This window comes from Apus apus, chromosome 1 (assembly GCF_020740795.1).
Source record: "Apus apus isolate bApuApu2 chromosome 1, bApuApu2.pri.cur, whole genome shotgun sequence".
Taxonomy (NCBI): Eukaryota; Metazoa; Chordata; class Aves; order Apodiformes; family Apodidae; genus Apus; species Apus apus.
Window position 1 is genome coordinate 18,381,956 of NC_067282.1, and position 13,075 is coordinate 18,395,030.

At 44.2% G+C, this 13,075-nt stretch overlaps 1 protein-coding gene across 4 annotated transcripts; it reads right to left on the bottom strand.

The window, feature by feature from the left end:
* Nucleotides 1-566: 566 nt before the first annotated feature.
* LOC127380474 (gap junction beta-6 protein) lies at nucleotides 567-12,282 on the bottom strand. Of its 4 annotated transcripts, none has more exons than XM_051609442.1 (3): nucleotides 12,267-12,282; nucleotides 11,570-11,687; nucleotides 567-2,377 (listed from the first exon to the last, which is right to left on the bottom strand). In XM_051609442.1, the coding sequence occupies exon 3, from the start codon at nucleotides 2,353-2,355 to the stop codon at nucleotides 1,564-1,566; it is 792 nt and encodes a 263-aa protein (XP_051465402.1). In that variant the 5' UTR covers nucleotides 2,356-2,377; nucleotides 11,570-11,687; nucleotides 12,267-12,282; the 3' UTR covers nucleotides 567-1,563. The 4 variants fall into 4 exon arrangements, with proteins under 4 accessions (XP_051465402.1, XP_051465392.1, XP_051465414.1 ...); XM_051609432.1 differs by lacking the exon at nucleotides 12,267-12,282 and adding an exon at nucleotides 12,129-12,186; XM_051609454.1 differs by lacking the exons at nucleotides 11,570-11,687; nucleotides 12,267-12,282 and adding an exon at nucleotides 11,473-11,544.
* Nucleotides 12,283-13,075: the final 793 nt, after the last annotated feature.

A 13,075-nucleotide genomic window follows, 5' to 3' on the forward strand; every position in this document is an offset into this window, starting at 1 on the left:
TTACAGCATGGACACACAGAGCTGTGCTGGAACCTTTAAAAAAGTAGTGTGATACAACAGCAGGAGGACAGCTGTACTGAGCACAGTCTCTGCTTCCAGGGACACCTGCTCCTTGTGACACCCCTTGAAAGAGCAGCTCCATGACACAAACAATGAGGCTAAACCATTTGCCCTTCTGAAAAAAAAAAAAAAAAAGAAAAAGAAAAAAAAGAAAATGCAACTCTGCCAAAGTCAGTGCATCCAGGATATTCTTACAATGGTGAGAAGTGACCCCATCTCAGAAACACCAGACACTATAGCCAGGGTTTTGTGCTCCACCCACCTCTTCAACCTTCAGGCCCCCCTGCTTTCAGCAGCACACCCTTCCCACAGCCACACACCCCTGTGCACTCAAGAGTTACATGTGTACCTCTGTTACACCATGGACAACCACATTAGGCCATCAATGCTCTGGCAGGGAATGTGGAGTGTATATGGACTACATGTAAAGTCCCTCCTTGAAAATAGCTCTTCATAAGCACTTGCTGTGCTTGAGATCTCACTAGCATTCAAATACAGACTCCCACTTCAATGAGAAAGGTTAGTGTTTGCCTTTTATTCAGAAGACTTGTTCTGTTTCCAGTGATACTTTTCCACGTCCTTCAAACCAAAGAGCCCCTAGTTTCATAACAGCACCAGTCTACCACAAAAAAAAGCAAAATCAAAACAAAAAAGTTCCATGTGATATAGCATAAAGAAACAAACACAGCTAATGCATTAAGAGAAATAAACATTTACATAAAGTTGTGTATGTTGCTATAAAACTGGTAGTATGCAATTAAAAGATTGGAAGGATTACCAGGTCTGCTAGATGTTTAAAGCTAGTCTACTTAGGCTGTATCTATATAGTCATGCTGGTTTCAAGCATGACTTTGCACTCAACTCAGGACCTAGCTACCTCAATTATCCACACTACAGGTAGTGGCCTTTAACACACCTTCCCTACAGTCAGCAGTGTGCAAGCAGGCATCTCAAGCTACCTGTCCAGACTCAAGCAGGTCTTGCAAAGCTGTAAAGATGTAGCCTATTGCTGTCTCTTCCCTATGAATGCCGCATTGAAGGTTCATCTGCATGTCTGGTTAAGAAACAAAACAGTCAGTTGTGTACTATGACACCTTAAGTAACATGGAATCTTAGATTTTAGAAAAAACATTTTGTCAGTTCACAAGTAAAAACTATCACTAATTACAAAACATCTTTTAATACTAGAAAATCTAGCTTTGAAAGAATTTTGTTCTTATTGCTGTTGCATGTAGTTTCCAGCAGCTGTGTCAGCATGAAGGAGTGTTTCCCACTTGTCATAGACAGCTTGTAAAGGCACTCACAGGAAATACACTTTCCTATTTAATCCTTACACAAATTTCATGTTTAGGCTGCCCTGCCTATTTTCAAACGTGTGCATAATTGACACCTGACACTATGTATCAAAGTCTCAAACTTAAACTGTTTCATGTAACAAATGTCATGTGGAGCCCTTAAACAACATTCACTCCAAAAAGAGTGAACACCAGCACTGACGTGTCCTTAGCTACTTGAAAACCCTATAACTGTGTTCTGACAGCTATCAGATATTAACTCATTCATTTCATTTTGTTTGGTCTCTTCCTTATTCTCATGGTTGGGATGGTGTTTTGGATTCCCAGCTTTTTTAGATCTTCTGAGGAAAAATTTTGTCAGTAAGTAACACAATTCAGCCACGTTTAAAAGGATGCAAATGCTGGACACAGCAATCATGAAAATAGTGAACACTGTCTTTTCAGTAGGTCGAGAAACAAAGCAGTCCACCGTGTTGGGGCAGGGCCAAGCACTACACTTCATTAAGCGAGGCATTCGGAACCCGTCATACATGAAATAAAACGCGTACATGAAGACTGCTTCAAAGATCAGCCTGAAGAAGATGCTGCTGGTGTACGTCCACCACAGGGAGCCCTCAATACGAAACCTCTGTCTTCTGATTTCTTCGATGTCCTTGTATTCGCACTTCTGGTCTCCCTTCCTGAACTGCCTTTTCTTCTCGTGCCTCCTGTAAGCTACGTGCATGGCCACCAGCAGCGCAGGTGTGGAGACAAAGATCAGCTGCAGGGCCCAGAGTCTGATGTGGGAGATGGGGAAAAAGTGATCATAGCAAACATTCTTGCAACCAGGCTGCAGAGTGTTGCAGATGAAGTCATCTTGTTCATCTCCCCAGACTCTCTCTGCAGCCACAACCAGGATCATGATGCGGAAGATGAACAGGACTGTGAGCCATATCTTCCCAATGCTGGTGGAGTGCTTATTTACACCTCCTAAAATGGTATGCAGAGCTCCCCAATCCATTGTCCTGTCTTAGTCGTCTGACCTAAGACAAGATAAACAAACAATATTAAGATTAATAAAGACAGGAACAAATACCATCAAACGTGGCATAAAGGCAATATCATATAATTGCAGCATATCCATGGGCTGTGGTAACATTTTGCTGATGCAGTGGGCTTACTTACAAGAAGTCATAAATAATAATCTCATCATATATCAGCATGTGATGTTTCATTACTTGATTACACAAATGGTATCATTTTCATTTGATTTCTGGGTGTATTTGCCAATTGAAAACAGCTATTAGGCACATTAAGTAGGAAAAGCAGACAGGAAATTGATTAAAATAATTTAAATTAAAAGCTACAACTTCTTATAGTTCAATAGCAGTAACAAAAGAATAGAGGATGACATCAGCCAAAAGTAAGGTAGGTGTTGCATTAGAAAAATAAATCTTAAGACAGTTAAAATTCCTATATAAATTAAGCCAAGCTAGCCCATCCTTAGCTTTAGAGTATAAGCAACGTTTTCATAAGTACATTCCAGCAACAAAGATGGACTTTGAAGAACTGCTGCTGATGCTCTGCACTTCCCCTGAGCACATCTGGATAACCTACATTCACAAATTTTAAAAGTATGACTGTAGGGCTCTGTGTTTTTAGTTGAAACAAATTCCACAATAGCTTGAAGCAATTAAGGTGAAGTCTTGGTCATTATCCATCTCATCCTGAACTGGGTGTTAAAATCAGCACTTAAAGATTCATCCCAAAATTGCATTACCCTCCACTGACTACAAAGAGACACTAGGATAACCAGACAGACTCCTTCATTGTCAATACCTGTCAGGTTAGTTTTCTTTCCCTTCTAACACAGACTGCATTACTCCTAGAATAGGGGAGACATTTCAGAGGTTGGGAGAGTGCTAAATCAACATTTGAAGAGTTCTGACAGGCTATCAGTAGCACAGAAGCTTTTCAACAGAAGCTATAGTTTCCAGTAGGTGACTTTCAAAGTACTGTGACTGTAATGAATTAAAGGACCTTTGTCTCCCACATACCTCCCCAGGAGCACCACAAATGTCTGGGTTTGCTCAGCTTCCACAAACAACAGCCTTTCAGAGAGAATATTCAGGAGCATGTCAGCCCACCTCCCCCACCTCTCCAGTTCAGATGGTTTTACAGAAAGTTAGTTTGCAAGCTACTCTGAATTCAAGAAACCAGCATCTCTTGTGCCTGTCAGCCAGGACTCTCTAGAAGGGCTCACAGATCTCTGCTCTAAAACTCCTCAGAAACATTTTTATTTCTCAACTTCATTAATTTGCTTGCATCTTGGATACCATCTTTCTTTAGCACTTACAGCACCGGGCAGCAACAAAGTCACATTTTCAAGGTTTCTAGAGAAGAGCAGCCACTGGCACAAAGGCATCAGAATTGTAAAGATTTTCCTAACTATGAGCTTGATCACATAAAATAAGGAAGAAAATTAAGACATATCTTTGCAGTTGTCTTCCATGTCACACTCCCATTCTGAGTAATGTCAAAATCTTTCTGCTTTACAGAAGAATTATATAAAACATGTAAGTTAGTTACAATAATACAGAAAGCATCAAAGCACACAACAGTTCAGGCAAAGATTACGACATTTAATTGTTATATGAATGCAAGGTTACTTTTTTTCCTTGAGTTACTGAATGTAAGTGTAATCTCTATCCACTGGTTCCATAAACTCCATTTCCCTCAGATCATGCTGCTTTGACTGTCTAGGGTTATACTTCAAGAGGTGAAAACCAAGGCAGGCACAACCCAAGATATTCTTTGAATTGGAAAGAACCTTTCCTGAGCCTCCTTCAAGATGCAGATTCTAGGTGAGCTATTACCTCCGTTTCTGTCTGAAAACAGTCCTGGAAGCAGAGTTACCTTTCTATCCTGCTAGGTTATTTTTCCAAGAAATGCATTTCTTTTTCATTACCATACAGATATAAAGAAAGTCTCTGTAGGCTAACAACCCTATGAGGGCACAGAAAATACCCTTAATACCAGAGATACAAAACATACTAGCCAGATTTTCAAGTATTTGTGTCCACCCTTTTTTACCATCTGGTTTTTAATAAACCAGTTTTTCTTTCAGGGTTTGCTTTCGAGATTGTTATATGTTAAACAGAGGAACAGTTACAACTTTATTGGTGTTTTTATTGCCATTCTCTGATACTACTACACACACATTGCAACTACAATACTTATAAAATGACCCTACAACCAAGTATATTAGTAGAACTATTTAGGCACACCTGAATATAAACTGTAGAAGACTGGTCCCATGTAAACTACAGTACTACACTCATCATTCACCCACCCTTTAATTCCACCAGACTCCTTGCATTTCTTCTTGGTCATTATTCCTCCTTCTCCCTGCCTGTCAGCCAGCTCCTTAGCTTGAAAGGCTGAGAAGTGGAATCTGTGTATCTATTCCTCTCAAGTCCCATTTCTTATGCCTCACTTCTCACTGAACACCAATCCTGCTGCCTTTCTATTACCACAACTTTGCACACATTTGTTTCCACATGCAATCAACTCCTTCCTGTCTCACTGTGAAAGAAGGGGATTCAAAACACGAGGCCACCAGGGTGTAGAGAGTACCTCACATTCAGTGGCAAAGTTAGCTTAAGATGCATCCCACCACTGTTTCCTCCTGAGGTCACACTGCAGTTCTCCATCTCCTGCAATTTTTGGGGGGGTGCTCAAAAGTTATTCCCAGTACTAGTATGCTTTGTCTTTTTTAAACCAGATCCATTTCACTAATCTGCTTTACAGTACAGACCCAAGGCATCTGAAAAGCACAGCTTCCTTTAAAAAACAGGCTGCAAATTGCAAAACAGGTAAGAATGAGCAGTCAGTGGGGAAGAAGGGCTGGCAAAGCTTCATTGCTGAGAACTATACATCATGAAACTAAACTCTTCATCTGACTTGCTCCCTCTCCTTCTAGCGTGCTTGCTAAGCTAAAATTCTTCAATTCTAGCCAAAGCATGTCTGTACCTGGATCAACACAGAAAAAGCCACACTTTGGAGAAGCAGCCTCTTGCCCCAAGTCTCCTAGTGACAGTTCCTCTCCCAGAAATAAGCCTTTGTCTTTCATATCTGCTCAACCCCCCCCCCATCATCATTCCCACCTACCTTTCCAAACCCTCCAACTACCTCTTTAGCTCCTCTTGTCACCATCCTGTATTCTTCCTGCTGCTTGCTGAGCTAGTCACCAACCTTTGCCCCTTCGCGCTGTACCCTCATGTCTTCTCAGGCTTGATTTTTGCTGGTGCAAAGTCATATGACTTGAGACACTCCAGAGACTCACATAGGCACTGATCAGATACCAGCAAAGCCTCACAATCACCTTCCTGAAGGGTGGCACAGTTAAGGGCCATATTCAGGCAGCCTGAATTCCACCCAAATACTTTGGCCCCAGTGTTTCCTGCTAGCTGGCTTTAAACAGCTCTCAATGCAATTTAGAGTATCTAATGATACTGAAGTCCTCACCCACCTACAGCAAACAGACAGTGACCCAAGGCAAATTTAAGTTAACCAAGTATGGCTCTGCTAAGCCATGAGTGCAGATGACTCCAGCTACACACCAAGTTTAGGCTATCTGTACTGATGTGATGGTTCATTTACTCCTAACTTACTCAAAAGCTAGGATGTTGACTCATGATGGTAGCTTATACTTCTTCCAGATACTTGCTTTTAAGACCTTTTTACTAGCAAGTAAAATATTAACTGTCTTGCTGACCACAGGAGAAGAAAGCACAAAAGCTACTTCCTTTTAATGGGTGGCAACTTGTTATTTTCACTGAGCCAGTACAGACACTATTTCTGTGAGGAAATCCAGCTTAAATGCCTACAGAAGTAACAGCACATGAACAGCCAAGGACTTACTTGCTTTGCTGGTCTGAGAATTACAGGACAGTACATAAATAAGTTGAAGACACTAAAGCTTAAGTGAATTTGGGGGGGGGGGGGGGCGGGAGTTAAATAGGAATGAGGATAAGGACTGGTTATAAAGGAAGCTGGAAAGAACAAAAGACAGCTGAAGCCAGTGAGATTGAGTAACTGAGCTTTTAGAATCCACCCCTAACATGGGAGCGTATTATCTTTAAGTGTTAAATTTTCCTTAAAAAACTAGGCATGAAAACAAGCCTTTCCAAGCCACAGAACAGACACCTCTTTTGCTGCCTGCTGAACCTTCTGTTCCATTTCAACGATCATGAGGATTACAATAGCATATTGCTGTTACAGTAGGAGTTAAAAACAATCATAAAAGATCACCATGCTCCACTGAGAAGTTCATTACAAGCGAAATGGTTCTATATGATCACACAACACAGAGAGGCATATAAACAGGTGTTTTGGTTTGGGTATGATTTTTTGTTGGTTTTGGTTTTTTTTCACAGCACAAGAAGAACTACAGGTTAACTATTTACATAGTTCTGAAACTTCTGGGCAGTGTTGTTTTGAACTCTGTGCTGCCGTGGCCAGACTGCCTTCTACTTCAAAGCTAACTCCTAATTTCCAATGTGATTAAATGACAATCACAGCATAGTGAATATATACCCAGTGAAAATACCTGCAGTCCACAACATTGAGGACAATTATCACTGAGGACCTGTGTTTGTAAGTACAGCTTGTTAGCAGATGCTTTTTTTGTCCCTGTTAGACTGTTACACTGGGGTATCATTAGTCAATGGTTAAATGCACAGCTTCAGGAAACCACAACTAGCATACACTGAAGGTAAAAACAGAAGATACATCCCTTTCACATACACAACACGGAACTTTCTGATATAAGACATTATAAAACAAAACCAAAAAGTAGTCATTAGCAACCATTACAATATTTGCTTATGCTGTAGGGACACCAGGGAGTCTGATCAAGAAGGGGTCCACAGTATGCTAACTTTCACAAACTCAGAGTAAGATTCTACCCTTCTCCTCAAATAAATAAACTGGATATTCATTTACTTATTCTACTGGAATTGCACAGAAATGGAGAGGGTGTTTATGAAGTCTCAACTCCTATCAGAATGTTAGTGCAGGATGTACCAAGAGTTACTGATCTAATGTGACACTCCACCACTTCCAGAAGTGCCTACAGATACTGAAATGAGATCAGCAGTCTGCCAAGTCACTCTGTGGGAATGTATTAACCAAGATAATCTTTAAGCAAGAAAGCATTGGCCCGAAGTGTCCCTGCCCACCCCACAAGCTGGGGACATAGACAACTCAGATGCTTGAGTGGCAGTTCTACTGCAGAATTTTTGCCATAGAAAAGCTTTAGAATACCTGAACTGCACTAGACCCAAGATCATTATCAAAATTTTATGACACAACTTCACACAAGAAGTACTGCTTTATGTTGAGGGTCAGTGTGCATTCAAAGGTGCTGCTGATAAAACGTTCCCTTCAGGTTTTGATATAAACAGTTACACTGGGAGCAGCAACTCGCAGAGGGGCTGATAACCAGCATCAAGGTGTCTCAAGAGCTGTATATGCTGTTTTATACCTGTATCTGCAGAACACACAAATCAGTATTTCAGCAGTGTTATATCAGCATATCTTCACCCTGCCAACCTGCAGTCTAGTTTATTGCTAAGCAAAACAGCAAGCACTTAACTGCTAGTGCACCCATGTTGTTATCCCTATTGCAGAGTTACTTTTGGTGCTGTACCACAAGAACAGCAGCATTGCCAGGACTGAACCAAGGAAGATTCTAATAAATACAGATTAACATCTTCTAACAACAGTTATTCTTTAATTTCACCCAGAAAGGCTGACATACAGGCTACAGCAATTACTTGCTAGCTCTCTCAGACTTCCTGCCTGATTTGCCAGCCTGCCCCATGCCTCAGTTTCTAAATGGGGCACTAAATGGGATGACAAAATCTCACCGTATCACAGGGCTGTTCCAAAATGCTTCACTACAATTACAGGCTCCAGAGACTCACACTTTGTTATCAGTGAACCAAGGCGGGTAAGGACTAGTTCAAAGTTGGAAGTACAGAGCTTGAATTCAATCATCCAGAATATTCCTGCTACCTGAAAAAGAATACAGCTTCCTATATTGCTATACCTTTAATGTAGAGTTCAAACTGTTAAGAATATGCAGCTTTGAACTCAGACCTTGGTAACCAAAATCTTTTAATGTCACTATTATAGGCAATTTCCAGCTGTTTTAATTTTACAGCACTATATTAAAAATTCAAGGAGCCTGCAGCTGGAATACTCTGAAATATCAACAATTCTACATCTGTCCTAAGAGGATGAATAAAGATCAGAAGACCAGTCTAATAATCATGAAAGCCTGTGGAATTCTCTCTAGCAGCTCTTCAGCTTTGTTCTGAACACCTACCTCCAGATCAGAGTGGAAACTGGAGAACAGAAGAACTACGACAGAGGGATTACAGCATATCTGATTTGACACAAGAACAGGCAAAGACTAATCAGGAACAGGAAACCTCTGACAGATGCAGGTCTGAACACTACAAGCATTGTAGTTTTCTTCTACTCAAGTTTATGAAAACAGGAGGTATTCTATGCTTTTAGTAAACCCAGTGTGAAACCCTGAGAGCACCTTTGACACAACAGATTAGGACCCAACATGCATGTAGTTAAAAGTAAAAAAAAAAGTATGCTAGCTAAGTATCAACAGCATTAAGGGTTCAGTTCCACTCACAATGACCCCCTTATGACTATCCCATATTCATGCCCCTACACGAGTTATTTCCTTTTCCAAGCATGTTTAGAAATACAGCTGTTTTACTAGCCTACAGCTGCAAATGCAGGAACACCACCCTCCAGAACACCTCCACACAAAATTCACTCCACTTATGGAAAACAGTCAACCAGAAGTGCCAGCCACACTTGAAGGCATAACAAGACAGTACAAGTCCTATTAGAATTTGGCCCCTCTCAGCCATTTTCCCCTGTGAACTTTTCCTTCAAAGTGTGGTTTAAATTTCTCACAAGCCCAGTTCCTGGGGACTATGACTTCCCTGATGCAAGTGTATCATTTCCCATCTTTTAAAATAAAGTTTTACACATACTGTGCCCTGCTCCCACTCAGGAAAATATCCACTTTTTAGTTACAACATGTTAATTCATTTTTCTTTTTCAATGTTATTTAAATCCTATTTGCCTCCCCCTACACCTAGGAAAATATCTACATGCTTCCTACAAACCTGCCCACTCCCACTTCTATGTAGTATTTCCTATAAAATTAGCAAATTATTGTCTCCTTCACACGCAGACAGAACTTGCACCCTCTTGGAAAAGCTAGTAAGTTTATAAGCATTAAGATCTTGTACTGCAGCGCAGCTTGTCCTTGAGAGTGCATTTTGTTATTTTTTTTAATCAAAAGACAACAGCAACTTTTTCCTTTTGAAAAAATATTACAGAAAGAAATATTTGTAGGAGATAAGGAATAGAATGAGTTTTCAACTTTTTATCAACCACTAGGTGTGTTTCTCTTTTTCCACATTCCTTCTGTTTTGACAGCACTTTATCTTTCTTCGTATATCATCACTTCCAGCTCTTCCTTACACAAACTGGTGTTTAGCCAGGCAAGAGTCACAGTTCTCCTTTCAGATAACACATCAGTCATCATTAAATAACAACTAAAAGCAGTGAGGAAAAGAAACAGGAAAAACATCAAAAGAAAAAAAAAAAGATTTAATGCATGCTTCTGTTTCAAGCAGTTTTTGGGACCACTGATTTCACTGGGACTCTCCACATGAATAACACAAATAATTAACTTGTAAGACACCCTCTTTACTCTCAGGTACCAGCTGAGCTTATGCAATGACTGCTATTGAAAACTTGTATGTGTATCTCTAAGTGCTGCTATTTTTCCAGCTACTGAGATAGGCTGCTGTACCTTTTCCACCATACAATTACTTGTTGCACAAAATAAATGAGGTTGCCCAAGTAATCTACCCGAGTTACGCTTCAAGGAATGCAAAACAGCAACACTCAGAAGCCCAAGCTTTGGAAAGTTCAGGAAACTAGTCCTGTCAGGACAGAATCATCCCTCCAGACGAATTATTTAATTCATGGGTTTTTATTCTTCCACGTTTAAGCTGCATGATAGGTAGTCCTTCTGCCAACTATGAGACTGACAGGTCTGGGAACTGAAGTCTCCCAGAAACCCTGACACATACAGAATAGTTATAACCTCTTGGCTCTGCAAATGTGTCGGAAAACCCACCTGGAAAACTACATTGCAAAGCCCAGCTAATGCACCAAGGTGCCTCCTTCCTCCAGGCTGAGGCTTGGCCCACCCATGCCTTATCCTCTAAGCTAAACCTAACACAACCACGTGCATATCCTTCTGCCTTTCCTCTGGAGCTCTTCAAGGTATCTGGCAAGCAGCATTTCCAGGATGAACTGCAGAGAGCAAGAGATACTAGCAACAGAGGTAACTTCTTCACAGAATCACAGAATGGTTTGAGCTGGAAGGGACCTGAAAGATTATCTAGTTCCAACCCCCCTGCACAGGCAAGGACACCTTGCACTAGACCAGGTTGCTCAGACCCCCATAACCTTCAAGTGTTCAACAAGACGAAGGATGAAAATATTTATTCTGCTCTTGACTCAGCACACACACATACACTGTGGTAACCCCAATCAGAAACTGGGCCCAAACCCTCTTATAATTTCATACAGGCCACAGCCAATAAAATCTCATTAGTGATCCAAGTCACCTAAAAAGGTGTTTAAAAGAGCATTCTGAAGACAAAAGGCCATTTTCTGCTTTCAACCTTTTGCCTGTTCTCCTGAGTATATCTAGGCTACGTAGTGAAACTAACTGAGCACAAGACAAAGAAATTTATTCTCTTATTGGGAAAAACAACAAAAGAGAGAGATTCTTCAGCACGAGAGACTGGAAAAGTAACACCCAACCTAGGACAGCCCGATGACAGGAAACAGCCATAACGAGCACGCCACAGGAACACAGTCAGCTACTGCCCCAAGCTGAGCAAGCACTCCTGCCCTTACTCCAGCATCTCCCCCACATTTCGTTGAAGGGCTTGTGCAGATCCCCGTGCGATCTCATTCGGTCCCGGTGCTCAGAAATACATTTGTTTCTGACTCACACCTCTCGTTTCCTACTCTGCCTGTCATTCGAAGGAATGTTTCCGGTGCGTGAGCAGATGCTGGCAGGACCTGTCGGCTTCACCGAGGCAAGTGTTTACCTTCAGGAGGCTCCCCCAGCGCCCGTGGGCGTGCCGCACGTCACCTGCGATCGCTGAAGCCTTCGCGGTGCTCGGCGCTTCAGGGGCCGGGCACTTCACATAACGCGCTCACCAACCGCTGCGGGGAGAACAGCAGGCAGAAAAAGAGGCTGTTAGGAGCTCAGGGGGTAAGCAGCAGAGACAGGCGTCCTCCCAGTTAAAACAGGTCGCAGGGCTCAAACGCTGCCTCCCTTCCCAGCCAAGGAAGGGAAGCCGGGAGCTGCCGGGCCGGGCGAAGGTAAAACCCGTCAGACGGCGGGGGCCGCGCACCCGAGCCCGCTCCGCCAGCCCGGCCCGGCTCCCGGGGCCGCCCCGCGCCCGCCCGGCCGGCCGAGGGCAGCGCCAGCAAAGCTCCCCGGCAAAGCTCCCCGGCAAAGCTCCCCGCGGCCCCGGCCCCGCGGGAAGCGCAACCACGACGGCGGCGGCACAGGGCGCGGGTTGGGCCCGGCCTGCCCCGCCGCGCCCGCGCCTCACGGGGACGCGCGGCCCCGGCCTCCCCCGCCCGCCCGCGGCCCCGCACCTGCCTCCGCACCGCGCGGGGGGCAGCCCCGCCGGGAGCTGCCGGGAGCGGCGGGGGCTCAGCGCGGGGCCGGCGGTGCCTGCGGAGCGGCCGTCCCAGCCTCGCCGCCCCGGAGCTTTCAGGTCCCTCCCCGCTCACCTGCCGCCGCTTTTAACCCGCCCCCCGCCCGCGCCGGGAGCCGCCGGGAGCGCGGGGCGGGGCGGGCGCTGCGGAGGGTGCGGGCAGGGCGCGGGCTCGGCCGGGGGGAGGCGGCCAAAGCGGGGGGGGGGCGGCTGGGGGAAGGCGGGGAGGACGGCGATCCCTCGGGGGCCGCTTCCCGCCGCCCCGGGGCCGGTGTGAGGGTGCGGAGAGCGAGGAGGGAAGGGAGCTCGCAGGTGACTGCAGAGGTGTGTTTGTTGAGAAGAAGTACCTGCCTGTTCTAGGTAACAGGGTCGGACTTCCACCTTGTCAAGCAGAGGTATTTAGAAGGGCCTTGCAGGTTGGATGGGGCTCTGAGCGAACTGACCTGGTGGGAGGTGTCCCTGCCCGTGCAGGGGGCTCGGAACTGGGTGATCTGTAAGGTCCCTTCCAACCCAAACCAGGCTGTGAGGCAATGGAAACAAAAACAAAGAAACCAAACCCAAACAAACAAAACAAAAAACCAACCAACCAGCAAACACACAAAAATCACACACACACACAAAACCCCCACAACCCCCCCCCCCTCAAAAATACAACCCAAACAAGCAACCACAACAACAAGCCAAACTACCAAAACCAACACCAAAAAAACCCACAACAAACCACAAACCCCACCAGGCCTTGTGTCCTAAAAATCGTTGAGGAGTTAGTGGCCAGAGCCAGAAGGAAGAGCCAGTAGTTTCTGGCCTTTTGAGGTTTATTTTCAAGCGCGATTGAAATGCTGCAGCAGTGCCCGGCAGACTCGCAGGCTTCCATGGAGCTGCAGA

Excerpts from the sequence above, each read along its gene's own strand:
- LOC127380474 (XM_051609442.1), bottom strand. The coding sequence starts at position 2,355 with ATGGATTGGGGAGCTCTGCATACCATTTTAGGAGGTGTAAATAAGCAC.